This window comes from Vombatus ursinus, unplaced genomic scaffold, assembly GCF_900497805.2.
Source record: "Vombatus ursinus unplaced genomic scaffold, bare-nosed wombat genome assembly UNPS02014909.1, whole genome shotgun sequence".
Classification (NCBI taxonomy): Eukaryota; Metazoa; Chordata; class Mammalia; order Diprotodontia; family Vombatidae; genus Vombatus; species Vombatus ursinus.
Window position 1 is genome coordinate 7,821,929 of NW_020954687.1, and position 15,953 is coordinate 7,837,881.

The 15,953-nt window shown below is 32.6% G+C and overlaps 1 protein-coding gene across 1 annotated transcript in view; it reads left to right on the plus strand.

Moving 5' to 3' along the window:
* Window positions 1-15,953, plus strand: part of LOC114029068 (potassium channel subfamily T member 2) — a 207,213-nt gene that overhangs the window by 94,587 nt on the left and 96,673 nt on the right. Inside the window, exon 13 of the mRNA XM_027843419.1 lies at window positions 12,683-12,817. Within this exon, the coding sequence (XP_027699220.1) occupies window positions 12,683-12,817 (135 nt within the window). The remainder of the gene's footprint in view (window positions 1-12,682; window positions 12,818-15,953) is intronic.

The following is a 15,953-nucleotide window of genomic DNA, read 5'->3' on the forward strand; positions in this document are numbered from 1 at the left end:
AGTTAACAATTTTTGAAGGGCTAGGACAGTTAACAATTTTTGAAAGGCTAGGACAGTTTATCTACTGACAAGAGGTTATGTGTGAACCACAACACTTTGACCTGCCTCCCTTGGGGTCTTAAAGTACTTTTACTTTGCTAGCTAAGACCAAAGGACATGGGTTCAATTTATGATTGTTACTTAGTGTCTATGCGATCTTGGGCAAGTTACTTAATCTTGCTAGGCCTCAGGTCCTCATTCGTAAAATTGGGGTTGGGGTGGGTTAAACTAGATGACCATCAAGGCCCTTCAGGATCTCAACCATTGATCCTATCATCATTATCTCCTGAGAGGACACTTGTAGGAAGAGGAAAGGAGAAAGAAGCCAAACAGTGGCTGCCTATTCCCATCTAGCCTGAGAAGATGTTAGGGATACTCCCACAGGTCGCTCTGCCTCTTCTCTCCTCTTATGGGTGACAGAATGGTTTGTGCCTACTTTTATAATTGTAGGGCACAAGCTTTCTACCTACCTACCTATCTGATTCCCTGGAGTTAGAAGTTAGTTCATTCTGTGCAACAGAGAAAAACATCCTTACACCTTAGTTACCTATCAGATTCCACCTGAGTGTGCACACTCTCCCTAAAAAGTATCCTATTCTATGTTAAGGTGACCTGATTCTGGGATGAGGTTTCAAAGGGATAGGCCAAGGGTTATCATCAGCTGTTAATAGCTAACAAAAGGTCTATGCCATAAGGATGAGCTTAGCATAATACCTGTCACATAGCAGGTGCTTTATAGATGCTTGTTTACTTGATTTAATAGCTGAAGGCATGATATCCCAAAGCAGTAGTAGAGCCCAGGTTGAGATTTCTGCTGGTAGATTTTCTTGACAAAGTAGTTTGGAGGTTCATCTTTGCAGAATTTTTTTTTCTAAACCCTCAAATCCATGTATGAGCAGCCAGGGTTTCTGTCAGTTACTTTTCTGTTCTGGTCCTCCAACAATCAGTTCTTCCTCTTGGTCTTTCTGGTCATGACTTGCTGTGGCCATCTTACTCCAGATTCACTGATCATAGAAGGGAAGAAATGCTCTTGCCTAGTGGCTCCATACATTATCCATCCATCCATCCCTTCATCTATCTGTCTATCTATCTATCTATCTATCTATATATCTACATCTACACACACACACACACACACACACACACCCCTGTCTTGCTAATCTATTTCCCCTTGGGCTTCAAACCTTTTGTCTTCATTTGCTTCATCTTGATGCTCTGTTTTCTGGAATTACACTTCCTTTCTTGATCTTGATCTGTTCTCTCCATTTCTTTTTGGTCTATGGAAACCATCTTAGCAAATTATAGCCTTTGTAGACCCATCTTCCACAGATCTACCAAAGTGTTCTCCCTAAAATGCTGGTCTGACTCTGCTACCCCATCCCACAATAAATTCTAGTGCTTCATTATTACATATAGGATCAAGTATAAACTATTATGTTTAAAATTTAAGGCTCTTCAAATCCTGGCCCCCTTTTTCTAGCTTTATTAAATGTTACTCCCCTATGAAACCTTCTTACTGTTATACGCAACACTAAATTTTCTTTTTCATTGCCTTTGCACTGACTTTCCCCCATGCTCCTAATATATTCCCTCTTCATTTTCACATCTTGGAATCCTAGGTTTCCTTCAACATACCTCAAGTTCTATCTCCTGCATAGACCTTCCTGGTACTCGTAGGTGTTAGGGCCACTCTCTACACATGTTTGATTACCTTGCATATATTTTAAATATGCTTTTTTATGTGAATGTGATCTGCCCCCTAAACTGGGGACTTTTAAATTTTTGTTCTTGTATTCCTGGTGCCTAATAATGATTTATCATGTGCTAGGCACATAGTAGTCCCTTGATGAATGTATAATAAATGTATATTGATTGAATGATTTGTAGTTGAATTGCTTTTCTACCTGCCTCCCTGGACATAAGGACATAAGGACATAATAGGGCATAATGATATAAGATTAGTTGTCTAGGTATGTAGTAACCAGTCCAAGATACTGGCTTTCCCAGAAACATTTATTCATTTCTGGCCTCCTTCCCTCTGGCATCCTAGCCACCACCAAAAAAAAAAATGATAAGAATAAAACCAATCCCATTTCCCTTGAAGGGGAATAAGAGAAAAGTAAAGTTTGGGTGCATCATAGAGTAAAGGGATGGAAGTTCAGTGGATACTCACAGGCCTGATCCTAAAAATAATTGGCATGGAAGCTTTAACTTGGGTTTTCTCTCCTTAGGTAGCCAGGTAGTTCTGCTCTTATAGAATCATCATATTAGGACCATACTTAAAGCAGACATTTGATCATCTTTAGACCAACAGAAACTCGGAAGTCCAAAACTTAAGTGATCCAGCTTCAGTCTTCCCTCATGGATATGAGCCACAATGCCTGGCTAGTTCATATTTTTTCTACTTTAATCCTGGCCCTTATACTTATGGGTTTCAATTTACATGCATCTCCTCAGGTGTCTTTGTTTCTACTTATGTCACGGTTCCTATGCTCTCTAATTTCACTTCACCTGAGCTGTAGACAGTGATGGGCATACTTTTGATCTCATTACCACCTCTGATTGTTCTGCCTTTTCATTCCATAAGTCTAAAATATCTTTATATAACCCATGAACTTGGGTTTTATATATATATATATATATAGATAGATAGATAGATAGATAGATATAGATATAGATATAGACATATCTATATCTATCTATCTATATATATCCTTCCATATATCCCTATACATCATTCCTCTGTCCTCACTAGAGAGTGATTCCTCTATTCTATGCTTCATTAGTCCATCATCTCTTTTCTAGCCTCATTTTCCTCTCTTCAAAATCCTTATCCAATAATCAAATCAAATTTGTACATTTCTCTAATCTTAAATCTCTTGCTTCCTTGTCCTATTGATATGCACACCTTTCTAAATGCATACTTTGAATTATTCCTCCCATCTCCCTTTTTTACTCTAACTCATGTGTTGCTGAATGCTGATGGAGGAAGCTGTACAATTATGTTGACTCAATCTATTACACTTTTTCGTTTTCTGATTTTACCTGGGCCTTCATTGCTTCAAGCTAGTGACCATTTTTTACTCATCCCTGATTAACCATCAATCAAAATCTGTACATCATTGGCTCTAAACCTTGTATTCTCTTCCATAGCCATCTTCTTCCTCCCTCTAAGCAGAGTTCTTTGCCTTGAATTATCTCCTCCTATCCAATTCTATTCCTTATATCTCCTCAGAATCATTCTGTATTCTCTCTTCTATTTTTTTTCAATCTCAGAGGAAAAGGTAGACCAGATTCTAGTGCAAAGTCAATTCCTCCACTTTTTTGAACCCATTCCCTCCCATTTCCTCTCAGCATCTGGTCCCTTTAATAATCCCCTCTAATTTTTGACATCACTTTATCAAATGTCTCTTTCCAAGATTCCTAAAAATATTCTATATCTCTTTAGACCTTAAAAGATTATTTCAGGAGTTTCTCAATTTTCCTAAAATTTCCCTTTCTTTCACAGTTTTTTTAGGAAGGTGGTCTATTCCAGTTGCCTCCAGTTTCATACATCCCATTGATTTCTTTTCTTTTAGTTATATTGATAATATTTTTTTGTTTTTATACCATAGCTACTATGAAATATAATATTTACCATTAACCTTTCCTCTGTATTGAGGGAAAAAAGGCATTTTGAAAAACAATTTTTACTATGTCCCCAGATTTAATAAAGTATGAATAACTTTGGACCTAGCTATACCACTAGTAGATCTATACATCAAAGAAAGAAAAAGACTCATGTATTCAAACTTTTATAGCAACCTAACAGAGTCCCTGATATTTGGGGAATGGCAAAATATGATATATTAATGTACATGTATAATATTGTACTATAAAAAATGATGAAAGGAATGGTTTCAGAGAAATCTAGGAAGATTTGTATGAACTGATCCATAGTAAATTATTCATAATCAGAACAACTTATACAATAGTAGCAACATTATAAAGACAAACAACTTGGAAAGACTTAAGAAGTTTGATCACCATAATACCAATCACATTCCATTTACTCATGAAAAACATGCTGCCTACCCCCTGACAGAGGGGTGATGGACTCAGGATTCAGTTTGATGTATGTATGTATATGTATATATGTATGTATGTGTGTGTATATATATATATGCATATATATATACACACACACACATATATATCATACTTGGCCAATGTAGGAGTTAGTTTTGTTTGACTGACCATATTTATTAAAACCTCCCCCAATGGAGTGTTGTGGGAAGGAGAGAAAATAAATTTTTCTTCAATGAAAAAATTTAAGTTAAAAAGATAAAAATAAAATCAGAGGATTAGATAGAAATATGCTAATTCTGAGAATATGAAGGTCTTTCTACTACATTATATTGCCATATTTACAAAACATCAACATTTAAAAGAATATTTCATGATCTTTTAGTTTTGCTCAGAAAAATGCTTATACTTTGTGTCTTCCTTGATGCAAATTGCAATCCTCCTGTTCATTATTATCCTGAATAATTCTTAATCATCTTTTAATAAATATTCTATAGATAAACTATCCAATACCTTGGAGATTTTTTTTTCTTTTAATCTCTAAGTCCTACTAACCAAGTATTTCTATTTTACATTTTTTGTCTATCATTATAATCATTGTCACTAAATTACTAGACTGATTCATTTTCCAGACAAAGTCTTCAACAATGGATTTTTCAAAATTTTTTCACACAAGTTATCATTTACACTGCAATGTAATTATGTTTATTAAGAATTTTTCCATTGTCTTTTAGCAGAATTTTAATATTAAAGGGGGAGGGGAGTGGGTGGTTTAGAACTCTCATTTGTTTGGTATAGGGAAGAGATGGCTTCTATATTACCTTTAAGTTCTAAATGTATTATCTTGGGTCTGATTCTAATTAATTACTTTGACTGGTGAAGATTACCTGGTATAATAACTAGAATTCAGAAATTGAAGTCAGAAAGGCCTGGGTTCAAATCTCACTTCTGATATTGTGTTCTCAAGTACAACTCACTTAATTTCTGTTCTTTTTTTCTTTCCTTTTTGTCAAATGTTTGTTTATTAAAAGTCTCTTACTTTCCTCTGTGGCTCCTGACTACCTGGGTATAACACAACATCATTATTTATATCATCAATCACATCACATATATGTTTGCCATTGATGTTGTAGCCCACACCTGGGCTATTCTAACTATCATTGTTATTGTCTCAGATAGGTCTCTTGCCAAAGTTTAGCTCCTTATCTGTCAAGCAATGCTGGTAATCTTGTTGAGGTTGACATTGACACCGTGATTAATATTTTTCATATCACAGAGTGGTTATTTCCGGGCTCTAATGATAAAATGATAATAATAAGGTACTGCTTTGATCTGAGCCTATCTATTTTGAATACTAGCATCTCTCGTGGACTCACTTATCTACTATATCCTAGGTGGGTTGACTCTAGCAGTGAGGGATTCCACACTGTTAAAATCCCAGATCCTTCTTGGACTGTTACTGATATTTTGTCATATCTTCTATGATATCACATCATAATACAGTACTTTTCACTCAAGAATATTGCCATTATTTCAGTGACTTTGTATAAAAAATTACTTTTGGTCCATTTTTGAAATGATCGATTCATGGTCAAACTAAAGTGTCTAGAAATACCTTCTCAGTATGAGGTTACTTCAAAGATTAAAAAGTAATAATATAAAATAATTGCAAGAAGGGAGAATTTAATTTATTTTTAGGACAGAGAGAATGATAATAAGCATTTGCATGCTTATAGAATATACTCTATGTCAGGCACTGTGTTAAGAACCTTAAAAATATCTCATTTGATTTTTAAAGGAGTGATTTTAATACTTTTGCATATGAATAATACTAATAAGAATAATAAGAAAGTATTTCAAGATAGAACCACCACTGGATCTGATTTATTGGAGAGAGGTAACTCATTTATAATGATCATCTATGAGCACAGATCAAAGTGACAAAATCTTTACATTGTAAAGTCCTCAAGAGACCTTATAGAGATCATGTATTCCAATAGCCCTTTGCTTTATAACTGAGGAATCTATAGCATAAATAATCCAAATGAATGTGTACAAGGTCAAAAAGCAAAATTGCATTGGAACTAGAACTAGAAGATAGCTTTCCTGACTCCATGGTCACTACTTTGTTACCATTATGCCTTTCCTTTAAAAAATCATTCTTGAATAGAGTAAAATCATATCCATAGGTACAAAATTTACATTGTTAACTTAAAATCACTTCTTCAAAGACAATATAAAAACAAGTGTCCACTCAGGCCAGATGAAGAGAAATTATCAAAAGTCTAAGTTTCTGAAGACAATCTCGATGAAATATCTTTTATACTGTTTCAATGGTTCTGTGTCCTTTGATGAATGGTGTTGGTGATTTGTGAAAATTTAATGTGTGTGTATCAACATAATAAAGACAGGTTAGTGTTAATTCACATCAAATTTCATATGGAATAAATGTACTATCCACATTTCCCTCCCCCCACCCTGAATTATAATAGTGAAGGGAAAGATCTAATTCTAATTAATTAAATCATGTATATTATATGTATTAGATTATATGTGTAATTTTAAAACATGCAGACACATATGTTGCTATACACATAAAGAACATACACAATTTACTTACTTGCAGTTACCTATAAAAGTCTCCCCCTCCCCCATTAATGTTACACTTAAGGAAAAGGCCCCTATGGGATATTTTACCCTCAATAGGCTTATAGTGTTAGATTGGGAAGGAACTTTAGAGATCATCTGGTTCAATCCCTTTGTTTTACAGTTGAGGAAACTGATTCCCACAAGGGTTAAGGAAATTGCCCAAAGAACCACAGGTAGAAAGTGACATAGCCAGGATCTGAATGTATGTATACATATATGTATGTATGGGTCTTTATCTACTTAGATAAGTGAATGTATAAGAAGGTACTTATCTCATTTATCTTCATCTGTCTAGATTTCATTGGGTACTGATTTGGAAACAGTGATTCAGATAGGGCTTAATTCTAACCTTATCATGATCGGCAATCAAAGACTCCAGTATATTATCAATACAATATATATATAGATAGATAGATAGATAGATAGATAGATAGATATAGATATAGATATTTAATATTATATGACAATCTGTTAGATATATTGTGGTGATCCCTTTAATTAGACTGAATTATAATAAAAAAAGAAACCTATTATACATATGAGAATGTATCTGTCCTTGTTTTGGGATTTTTTAAGTTTTATAAAGAGTGAATCTAAATGTGGAAATTAATAATATAAACAAGAGTGCCCTCTGCTGTTTTTAATCAGGGTAGTGTGTGTATACACATAAATACACACATATGTATGCATGTGCATCTATCTATTCTCTAGATATACACATTACTCTATTTATATAAACAATATACATATGTAGATGCATATATCTACATATATCACTATTTTTAGTTTGGTAAATATTATATTTATTTTTGTAAGTAATATAATTACTTTCTATCTCAAAATTCTAAAGTTTATGTATTACGTCATTGTCATGCTTAATATTAATAGTTAGCAAATTGCTTTTGTGAGAGAATTGTTACCACTTCACCAAGTTAAGTCATACAACCTGTGCAAAGGAATAATTGAATTTATAGTTTTTACTTACTTTCATTCAGCATTTCAGTATTTCTAATGAAATGATAACATCTTTTTATTTACTTGAGAATATAAATGTTTCTCATTGGTAACTATGAATTATAAACATGCAAATATATATACATATTTCAAAAGTTATACACTGATACTAAATAGCCAGATTTTCATTTTGCATAATTCCTCTATGGGAAAGCACTCTTTAGATTAACTTAAAATGCAAATATAGCCTGAATTTTAATGATTTTATGAGGGGGAAATCATTAGTTCAATATCTTCTTAAATGTCCTTATTCAAGACTAATTGTTTCCCCATTGATGTCACTTTATTGGTTGTCAGGTAGATTTTATCATTAAAGTCTTTTTATAGGATTGTGCCATCTTGTTTCTGTTTTAGAAGGTTCAAAAACTTTTTTTATATTTTCAAGTGCATTTTATTTTTGCTCATTCTTTATAACAAGTACAAGATACAGTTTCCGTTGTAAGATAAAGTCATAAACTGCTTTATTCTCTTAAAAATAAATTTGGTCATCAGTGATCACTTTTGTCAATGTAAACTAAGCCAATTTAACTACGTTTCCTTCAAAGTGCTGCAACTGTTGTGATGTTGTGTTTCATTTTGTAACCCATCTGTTACGTAGGCCAGATATGCATTTTCTGGATGCCATCTGTTGGTTTCCAATGGTTTACTACATGGTGGGCTCTATTGACAAGTAGGTGACGTAATCCTTGGCACACTAAACATTGTAGTGTTCTGTGGTTTGTTGTATGCTGTGTTTTGTATCTGCATGATTAGTGTATGGTGCAATGCCAGTATTTCAAAGGTGGTATACTTTGCATGGATAGATACATGTTCTTGTATTTTAGTTCTTGGATTTAAAATTCCTGTCCAGAATCCTGCCATCAACAATAAAATAAGATAATCTGTTGCATGCCCAGTTTTGCTCAATTTTGAAAGCTTGCTTCAGTGTTGTATTTTTGGCTGAACTAAATCCTGGGAATTTTTATAGTACTGATATCATTAGTGTCAACAATATATATTATACAGTGATGGAGAAAACAAAAATTCTTGAGATTTCAGTATTGCATTTGGTAGAATCATCTGAAATTTCACAGATTCTGCAAATACTTTTATTTAGCAATCCTATTAAAAGGAAAAAAAATGAAAAATGAAAAAATACTATTTTTTTCAAGTTAGAATAGTAAGAAATCCCTAAAGTAGTAACATTTCCTCTAATATTTACTGTACTTTCATAATTCCTACATCACAGAAGCTGAAATTTCCAAAGGTTAAACTATTTCTTAAATAAACTATAATAATATGTCTTGTGATGTGCTAAGGTTAAAATGCAATTAATTATGAGTTGACTTTTAAAAATTCAAAAGGTTAAGTTACTATTAAATGTGTAATCATGCTAAAAATCTTTTCTCTATTTTAATCTCAGTGAGAGGCCTTTCTGAATTAAAAAAAAAACTTTTGCATTTTACTTTTGATTGTTTCATGGCTGCTTGAGTCCTTTACATGTGTGGGGAATGTATTTTTCAACTTTAAAACTCTTGAATTTATTAATTCCATGATTAATGTTTTGTCAGTTACTATTTTTTTCCTGGAAATTTGAAGGTGTTTATTTACTCCTGGGTGAATTTAAAGCCATGCATAAACTAAAAGATCATTTTTTCATTGCGTTCATACCATTTATACCATAATACATTGCCCTATTAAGAACTTATTCAAAATTATAAAAGCATTAAAACTTAAACATATGCATTATTACTTATAAAGAATATATGCCCCAAATCTCATCCTAAAAGAAAAAACTGGCTATTTTTTCAAAGATGCTTTGATAATTTTCCTTTATAATTTTATAACAAGCAAAGAAACTAAAAAAGTCAATGAATCAATGATGTTTCTTTTTGTTATTTATATTGTGGAATACAATGACATTTTTCTCATTCCATAGGATCAGGGATGCAGATCAGGTTATGGGTTTTTTGTTTTTTTTTGTAAAAGCCATTATGGTAGAGGATCAAATCTTTCTATGCATACATTTATACATATACACACATATACACAAGGTTACAACCTCCACCTTCCCCTTGAAAGGGAATAGATTGGGTTAGGTCAGGGAAGGATGTTAGAGAACCCATAACATTGGGTTATGTAAAGAAGGCTAACCTGAGTGCCAGTGTGTGATTGACTTTTTTCCCTGTCAAGCAATTTATAATGTCATGTCATTGAATGTCACAAAATTCTATACTTGGAAAGGGCCTTACTGGTTATATGGTCAAAGCTATCCAAAATGCTCTAGAAAAGCATGTGGAAGAATAGCAGCATTTTTCCCTATTGTAACCAGCTGAGATAAAGTACTAGTACTAATAACTACTGCCTTTTGAAAAAGATTCTTCTCTATATCCAGTTTCAGGTAAAACTAGGTAGAGTAAATCGATATAGGCAAGGAGTAGTTAGCTTCTTCCTCAGGAAAGACAATAGAATCATGAAAAAATACTAAGAAATCAGTTATTTAGAGGTTGGAACACATTAACATATAAACAGAAATAGCCTACTTGATGGTTAAAAATTTAATAACTCATTAAACATATGTGTATTGAGTATCTTTTATGTGTGACTTATTGTGCTAGGTGCTGATTACTTGCTTCTATTAATTCATCATCTTTTCAAATGTTATTTAATTAGAATATCTAAAACCCTTAGTCCTAATTCTGACTAAAGCATATGTTCCATTCAATTGAGAATTATTTCATATATTTGGGCATGATTATTCATTTTTTAACATAGGAACTCATTTTGCCCTACAAAAATTTTCACCAAAATAATTATTTTTGTATCTTTTTATGAAAATTTTGATCTGTTGTGACTAGGGAGTGATATACTAATAGATATTGACATAGCAGAAATTACCATTTTCACTACATACCATATTGATCAACAAATGTTTAAAAGAATGAATGTACTTCAACTACTCATTCAAGTAGCCATTTTTGTTATGTTTATTCTTGTTAGTGTATTACTCCCCAGTCAGATTAAGATTTTAATTTATACTTATCTTTTTCTATCTTTTTGAATATGCTATATATGGTGAACACGCTGTTGGAGAACAATGTTGAAGGATGGTGAAATGACTTGAAAATTCAGTAAGGTGAATTGAAACCACATAAGCAGTTTAGATATCATTTTCATGGTAAACAAATAACTATCACTTTCATATTCCATCTATCTTTTCCTACTTATTTATTTTGGTAGACTTATGGATAAGTATAAATTTCCTAGGTTAAGGAAAAAATGGATATTCCTAAGAACTTAAAATTTCAGGTTATCATATTGTGGAGTATTATGGTCCTGGCCCCTCTCTCCATAGGAGATTTATTTGGAATAACATTCTGTTTCCACAGTTTTAGCCATAATATCCCTGCCACAGAACCTTGTTCCTGATTCAAGAGAAATATTTTTTCTGGACTACTCCTGGGGAACTTGGACCTAAAGCTTTGGTAATACCTTCTCACCTCATAACAGAGTAAGAAATCCTGTGTCCCTGCATTTTCATGAAAGGAAAATGGACTAATCATATACTTGTAAAAGATACTCAAGGAGCTGCCACTTCAACTGATTACTCAAAAATAACTTTAATTTTTATATATTCTATTTTGAATCAGAAGAGATAGCAAGACCCACCAATCTATCTCTCATCAATCACCTTCAACCAACTTCATACTAAAGCAGCATTTTTACTTTCCAATCCAGTCATTCACTCTTGCATTTTACTCCTTCTGCTTGGTTTGTATGAAACAGAGGCAATGGAAGTATTATTTACCCCTTAGGGCTTTCATAATAGCAAGTCAATTTGAAATTAATAGAATATTAAGGTAAAAGATGAATTTGAAAGTGATAGAAGTGAGTATTGATTTCAGTATGTAGGCTACAGCAAATAAGAGGTTGTTCTATAGTCTTTATACAGCCAGATCCAGATGTTTAGGTTAAACAATTATTTTTGCTCATAATTTTCTTTTTTTAATACAATTAATTAGCCCTTTTTATGTTTATTTATTTTTTTGATGAGACAATTGGGGTTAAGTGACTTGCCCAGGATCACACATCTAGTAAGTGTCAAGTGTCTGAGGCTGGATTTGGACTCAGGTCCTCCTGACTCCAAGGCTGGAGCTCAATCTACTGTGCCACCTAGCTGCCCCTCATAATTTTCAAATTGGCTGTACTGATATATCAGAATATATCCATGAGACATATTACTACCCACTTGATAGTAAGCCTGTCATAAGCCTATTTTGTGTCACTTATGTAAATTGATATGCAAGAAAGGAATCAAGTTTTACAAAATGAAAAAACTACATTTTTTCTTCTTTTCTCTTGATCCCATCCAAGCCATGTGTTAATATTTTGTTTTTAATGTCCAAATATCTTTAAGAATAAAAAGTTGAAATGTTGCATCTATAAAATTACATTTTGTTTGCATAGTACAGCTCTAAAATTTTCTAATTTTATTACTATTTTGTTGCAAAATGCTTGACACATTTTTTTTCTATCCATATTGATCAACTTTTTAAAACATATTTTTGAGCAACTGAAAACCGGCGAGATAAAATTCAGATCTAATGTTACTTTCATCAGGATTATAATCCCTTCTACATTGGTAACAACTACAGAGTATCGCAAAAAAAAAAAATCAAATTTTAAGCTAGTTTAAAACTGCACTAAGACTTTTGGGACATGTTACATAATAGCTGGAATCTCATTTAATTCTGTTGGTATACCTTCTGGGAAACCATTAACTCCTGTACTTATAAGGATAACTGCATAGTAGCCAAAAGAAGCAATTAAAGCTGCCAGGAAAAACAAATATTTTCATTTTGTTTTGTTTTATAAATTCATTCTAATGCTGTATTATTTTTAAAAGTCCATTTCTATCTGTTCATTTTTACAAAAGCTTAGATGACTTGCTTAGGTGTGGAGTGACCTTTGCTGCTAACATGGTGGTTGTGGATAAAGAGAGTACTATGAGTGCGGAGGAAGACTACATGGCAGATGCCAAAACTATTGTAAATGTGCAAACTCTCTTCAGGTAAGTATCAGAAAAATCAGATACTATCTTTTCCTAAGGTAGCTTGGAGGTAAAAAATATCAAGTCTTATACAGTTTTTTGTATATGAATGGTAAAGATGAGAAGTTAGCTTTCTGTTTTACTTTGCTACATCAGCTAACTGGACTATACAGAAAATGAAGCCACCATCTTGTCCTTGCTAATTACTGTTCTCTCTGCATCCAAATACACGCACACACACACACAAAATTTTTATCAAGATTATAATTCTTTTGGCATCAGAAACAAGTATAGAGAATTTGAAAAGTCAATGCAACATATACATATACACATATATACACATACAAACATATATACATGTATGTACAAATATGTATGTCTATAAATTCATATATAAGTGTGTATCTATGTATTAATATATTTATGTGCGATTATATATTCAAATATCTTAATTGAAATGGTATTTCAAATACTGTCAAACCGGAATTGAAGTTATGTAAGTTTCCTGTTGATCATTTTAGGAATCTGAATTTTCCTCCTCTGAACTTTGTCTTTTAGTGACAGGTAGTTTGAGACAAATTCCTTTTGCTAGCTGGAAAGATGATTATTACATCCTCTCATCTTTGGCTATATATTGTCTTGAATATATAGTAGGATTCCATTATCTTGAAAAATATAGTCAACCAGCCAAAAAATCAAAAGCTATAGGCCTCAGCTTAGAAAATAAGAAGTCTACAAAAATCCTCTGGCCTTAACTATCCTTGGCTAGTCACAATGTTGGGTGTATCTTATAAGGCAAATGGATATATACATTGATTTATAGTGTAATGAAGTTAATGACTGAGTAATCCTTGAAAGTAAAATCACTTAGATAGTAAATATAATAAAATTAAGAATAACTCAAGGATTGTGAAGTTATTTACAATGGTGATGATGGATTTAGCTAAACCATTTGCTCAACGTTGCCCTAAGACCAACTTCAACAAGAAGTGATATTATTGATAAGGTGGATGACCAGAGTTAAAAATGGATCTTGATTTTAAAAAGCTAATTGATCTATACAAAGCATGTAGGTACAGTTTTCTTCTCTTTGCTAATTTCTATGCTCCTTGCAACAGACTTTATTCAAACACAGGCTTTGATTTAGTTTTCTCTTAGGTGGAATTATAAGTCAACTTAAATTTCTCATCTTAAAATTTCAACATCTAATTTATACATATATAATGGCATCCAATTTATATCTATATTTTATTGTTATATTTGTTTTTCTGAGTATTATCTTTTAAGTGTTTGAGATAAATATATGTTTTCTATCTCATGTGGGAGGCACAAAAGCAAAGCTCTTCAGAACTTCATTGACCTTAATCTTTATATAGAATCTTAGACTTGAAAATTATTTTAGAAAGTATCTAATTGAACCTGCTAAATGATAGAGAAAACTTCTCCATAATATACCTAACACATAGATATCTATCTTCTGCTTGAATATTACTATTGGCAGGGAACTTATTACCTCTCTAAGCAGCTTGTCTCATTTTCCTTAAGTGCTATGTTCCTGGTCACTGTTAAATATGAAGCTTTTCCCCTTAAGCAACTGCAAAACACTAATCTGTAACAATCTCAAATAGCAAATTGTTAGTGTTAAGAGTAATATTATTTCAGATCAGTAGAATTTTGGTTTATACAAGCAGAATTTGGGTATATGAAAATAATGCTAGTGACCTGCCATTAATGGGAAGTGTGATTTGAGGTATTTTTTTCTTTTTTATTATTTATTTATTGTTATAGTATTTTATTTCCCCCAAGTTACATGTCTGTAAAATTTTAACATTCACTTTTACAAGTTTTGAGTTCCACTTTATTCTTTCCCCCTCCCACCCCTCTACTCTTCTGAAAATGTGATATAGTTTATACATGTGCTATCATGTAAAAATATTTCCATATTAGTCACAATTATGAAAGAAGAAACAGATTTAAAAACATGAGAAAGAACAAAGTGAAAATAAATGCCTCAATCTGCATTCAAAATCCATCAATTCTTTATCTGGATATGGATAACATTTTCCTTTGTGAATCCTTTGTACTTGTCTTGGATCATTGTGTTGCTGAGAAGAGATGAGTCATTTATAATTGATCATAACACAATATTGCTGATAATGTGTACAATGATTTCCTGGTTCTGCTCATTTCACTTTGCATCAGTTTGTACAAGTCTCTCCAAGATTTTCTGAAATCTGTCTGTTCATCATTTATTATTGCACAGTACTATTCCATTACATTTATATACCACAGCTTGTTCAGCCATTCCCCAATTGATGGGCATCTCCTAAGTTTCCAACATTTTGCCTCCATAAAGAGGGCTGCTATAAATATTTTTGCACATGTAGGTCCTTTTCCCTTTTTTATGATCTCTTTGGGATAAACATCTAGTAGTAGTATTGAGGGATCAAAGGGTATGCACAGTTTTATAGACCTTTGGGCATAGTTCCAAATTGCTCTCCAGAATGATTTGATCAATTCACAACTCTACCAACAGTTTTCCCATATCCTTTCCAACATTTATCATTTTCCATTTTTATCATATTAGCTGATCCGATAAGTGTGAGGTGGTATCTTAGAGTTGTTTTAATTCACATTTCTCTAATCAAAAGTGATTTAGAGCCCTTCTTCATATGCCTATAGATAGCTTTGAATTCTTCATCTGAAAACTGTCTGGTCATATCCTTTGGCCATTTATCAATGGGGAATGGCTTGTATTCTTATAAATTTGACTCAGCTCTCTTTATATTGGAGAAATAAGAAATAATACAGCGAGAGATACTTGCTGTAAAGATTATTTCCCAGTTTTCTGTCTTCCTTTTCTCTTTTAATTAGGTCTATTTTTGCTTTTACTTTGAGATCAGGATTGCTACCCCTACTTTTTTTTTTAAAGTTCTGTTGAAGCATACTAAATTCTGCTCTATCCCCTTTTACTCTCTGTGTGCATGTGTCTCTGCTTCAAGGGTGTCTCTTGTAAACAACATATTGTAGGATTCTAGTTTTTGATCCACTCTGCTATCTGCTTCCATTTTATGGTGGAGTTCATCCCATTCACATTCACAGTTATGATTACTAACTGTGTATTTCCATTCATCTTATTCTTCCTCCTGTTTGTCCA